We start from the raw sequence: 3,622 nt of genomic DNA, 5'->3' as shown, positions 1-3,622 counted from the left end.
TCACCATCCCAGTCGCGTCGACAACAGGTTATTAATCTAGCTGAGCTTCTTCTTTCTGAAGAAATCAAAATTGATCTTGAGGGGTCCAAGGAACAAGATGAAAACACCAGGGTCGTCGATCGTGATGGAGAACTCAAGGCAAAAGGACAAGATGAAATGAAAATTGATCATGAGGGATCCAAGGAACAAGATGAAAACACCAGGGTCATTGATCGTCATGGAGAACCCAAGGCTAAAGAACAAGTTGAAATTGTCGAGATAGAGCATGAAGAAATGTCCAATAACAACCTCACTGCTAAGGTTCACATGAAGAAAATCAGTCAGAGCGCTGAATCTCTATATTCTTCTCCAGTGCTGCCTTGTGCACGTGAGGTCGCACAGCAGCTGATTAGCATCAAGGATGAAGCTCAGCGGTGGGACCTCATTGCTGCAGTATGAGCAGAGATGCTTTACTATACGGCGCCTCGTTGCGGAGCTGCTTTCCACGCTGAGCATCTAGCCACCGGTGGTGAGTTTATCACACATGTTTTCGTTCTCATGTATTTGCTTGGTCCTTTCATGCCACCCCCTGGTGCTTGACCTCCTTAACCTGCCTGCACTGTGTCATTGTCGTCCAATAATACTCCTCTGATTGTATGCCACTTCGATCCCCACCAGGAAACTACCTTTTTTTTTCTTTCTTTTGTGCGTGTGTGCAACTACTTTATACCAATGTATGTAATAAGTTTCCGTGTTCCATCTGCTCCGGTAGGACAATGGAATATGTAAACACCGAGTGAAGCTTTTTCACGTATTTCATTAATGGAGGAGTTTTCTTTTGTGATTATTGAACATTGTTGATGTAAAAGATACTGTTATATATCAATGGATAACTCTTATCATTTGTTACAGCACAACTGCATGTGCAGTTACTACATCTAACCTATGTGCGTTTGTTCCTGCTGATGTACATTTCTTTCTCTTGGGCCGCCCTGCGTCCACGCCATTGTCCCTGATTCTGTGATTTCCCATCTGGTCGAACCGAGTATTTGTCATTCTACGTCCGTGGTTCGTGCTAGTGAAGGCTCGCGTCGTTACCATTCTCGCCGGAGACCACAGCTGAAGCCGCTGGCTGGCCGGCGGCTGACAGGTGAGGCAGGTGCCCTGTGTGAGGAAAGCTCGTGCCATTTGCCCAGTTTGTTCTTGCTCCCTTTGTGCACTAATTGTTTCCATCTGAACTAAAAATATTTAGCAGATTGCTTTGTTTTGTAATTGAATCTCTGATGCAGTGGCGGAGGACGAAAAAAATTCAAGGTGCGGCGAAGTCGATAACATATATAGCAAAGTAAGATCTCTTATTTAAATGGCTTATGTAGAAGACGTCGTGATCGCTAAGCACAAAATAAGTTAAAATATGTAGGATAAATAAAAAGATACAAGTAAAGTCAGGCCGAGTCTGTCATCTTGGTCCTTTAATCCTTCTTGAACCTCTACTTCATCACCAAAACATTTGTCAGGCCGCCACTAAACCATATGGTCCTCAAATCTGCATTCCGCCAACATCATTCGGTATGTATAATAGCACAAGTGTCAAATTAGTTTGTATCAAATTTTTCTAAATACAAGATTGCAACACATACCTCTAGTTCTGCCATTGCCTTATCCCTTGCCCTTTCCTTTTGATTCCTTCTCGGTTTAATAATTGACTGTGCTTTAAAATCAACCAACCAATTAAATAATGAGTAAATTGCACGGCCGGTCCTTAAAGTATTGGACTGATTTTGTCTGAGTTCCCAAACTATGAAATCGCACTCTTGGCTCCCTAATCTACTTAATTCGGTCCATGTAGGTCCTAAATAGCCTGGACGGTGTCAAGCAGTTGACGTGGCTGTCCACATACGCAGGGTAGGCACGTGAGGCACACATGACCCTCGGCAGCTGCTGCACAGCCACGTAGCTGCACACGCATGGATGGGTGCCAATGCCGCCGCTGGCGGTTTGCTTGCATGCGCGAGCACCGTACGTGCTAGCTGATAATCGTTGTGCCGTCGTTGGCATATATGCATGCAGAGGGGTACTGCTGGGCGCGCACGGCGGAGCGGCAGGCGTCGCGGATGCGGGAGCGGTACCTGCGGACGGTGCTCCGGCAGGCCATGGAGTACTTCGACCTGAAGGTGGGGTCCACGTCGGAGGTGATCACCAGCGTCTCCAACGACAGCCTCGTGGTGCAGGACGTGCTGAGAGAGAAGGTACCCAACTTCGTGATGAACTGCTCCATGTTCCTGGGCAGCTACGCCGTCGCGTTCGCGCTGCTGTGGCACCTCACACTGGTGGCGCTGCCATCCGTGCTGCTGCTCATCACCCCCGGGTTCATGTATGGCCGCATCCTCATCGGCCTCGCGCGCCAGATCAGGGAGCAGTACACCCGCGGCCGCCCCGGCGCCATCGCCGAGCAGGCCGTCTCGTCCGTGCGCACCGTCTACTCGTTCGTAGCTGAGAGCAGCACCATGGTGCAGTTCTCCGCCGCGCTCGAGGAGTCGGCGAGGCTCGGGATCAAGCAGGGACTCGCCAAGGGCGTCGCCATCGGCAGCAACGGCATCACCTTCACCATCTGGGCGTTCAACGTCTGGTACGGCAGCCGCCTCGTCATGTACCATGGATACCAGGGCGGCACTGTCTTCGCCGTCTCCGCTGCCATTGTCGTTGGTGGCCTGTACGTGACCGTGATTTTATCGTCAGTCTACTCTGCTGCATGTTACTCCTAGTCCTAGATGCTGATGTGATGACGGCGCCATTAACGAAACCATGCAGAACTCTGGGGTCCGGGCTGTTGAACGTCAAGTACTTCTCCGAGGCGAGCTCGGCGGCGGAGAGGGTCCAGGAGGTGATCCAGCGGGTGCCCAAGATCGACTCGGAGAGCAGCGCCGGCGATGAGCTGGCCAACGTCGCCGGGGAGGTGACCCTGGACGGTGTGGACATCCGGCGGCTGCGGCTCAAGTGGCTGCACGCGCAGATGGGGCTCGTCAGCCAGGAGCCGGCGCTGTTTGCGACGTCGATCCGGGAGAACATCCTGTTCGGCAAGGAGGACGCCACGGAGGAGGAGGTCGTCGCAAATAAAATTATGCAAATAAAATTGAATGTTCTAGCACTTTATTGAAGGATAAATAAATTTCCCAAAACAATCTGATCCATACTTACAAAATTACGCAAAAAAATTAATAGTGCACCTACAACCAGACGATATACAGGTCAACAAGAGCAAAAATAAAGTGCACAGAATAATCTTACCAAGCCACTATAGTCAGGACTACAATGACCTACAAAAAATAAGAACCAACATGACGGTTATTTTTGGAGTATTGATTGCAAACAAACATTTTGATAAGTCAGGACTGCATTCCATGATCTGACTTGCTGAATGACAATAGTGCATACTTAGAGAACTGTACAATAAAAATCAGTTTTGTAACTCAGCTCTTGATTTGCAGTGTTGCACAAAATAAAAATATGGAATTGGAAAGAAGCACACTCCTAATAAAACACTAAAGCCTAGCCTTCTACAACGCATATATTATTCACTTAGAAGACCACAAAACCGGTTGTTAGAATATATGTGACTAGCAACTATTTCAGACGCACCAAT

General features: G+C 48.6%; 1 protein-coding gene across 1 annotated transcript; it reads left to right on the top strand.

Moving 5' to 3' along the window:
• Positions 1-2,039: 2,039 nt before the first annotated feature.
• LOC136533266 (putative multidrug resistance protein) lies at positions 2,040-3,136 on the top strand. Its single transcript, XM_066525824.1, has 2 exons — positions 2,040-2,692; positions 2,791-3,136. Exons 1-2 carry the CDS (start codon positions 2,040-2,042, stop codon positions 3,134-3,136), a joined length of 999 nt encoding a protein of 332 aa, XP_066381921.1.
• Positions 3,137-3,622: the final 486 nt, after the last annotated feature.

The sequence above is a fragment of the Miscanthus floridulus genome, unplaced genomic scaffold (assembly GCF_019320115.1).
Source record: "Miscanthus floridulus cultivar M001 unplaced genomic scaffold, ASM1932011v1 fs_832_1_2, whole genome shotgun sequence".
NCBI lineage: Eukaryota > Viridiplantae > Streptophyta > Magnoliopsida > Poales > Poaceae > Miscanthus > Miscanthus floridulus.
Note: the sequence above shows the minus strand (reverse complement) of the source record. Positions and strands in the feature narration are given on the sequence as shown.

Excerpts from the sequence above, each read along its gene's own strand:
- LOC136533266 (XM_066525824.1), top strand. The coding sequence starts at position 2,040 with ATGCATGCAGAGGGGTACTGCTGGGCGCGCACGGCGGAGCGGCAGGCG. Across the intron at positions 2,693-2,790 it reads GCCATTGTCGTTGGTGGCCT|AACTCTGGGGTCCGGGCTGT; the intron begins GTACGTGACCGT and ends GAAACCATGCAG.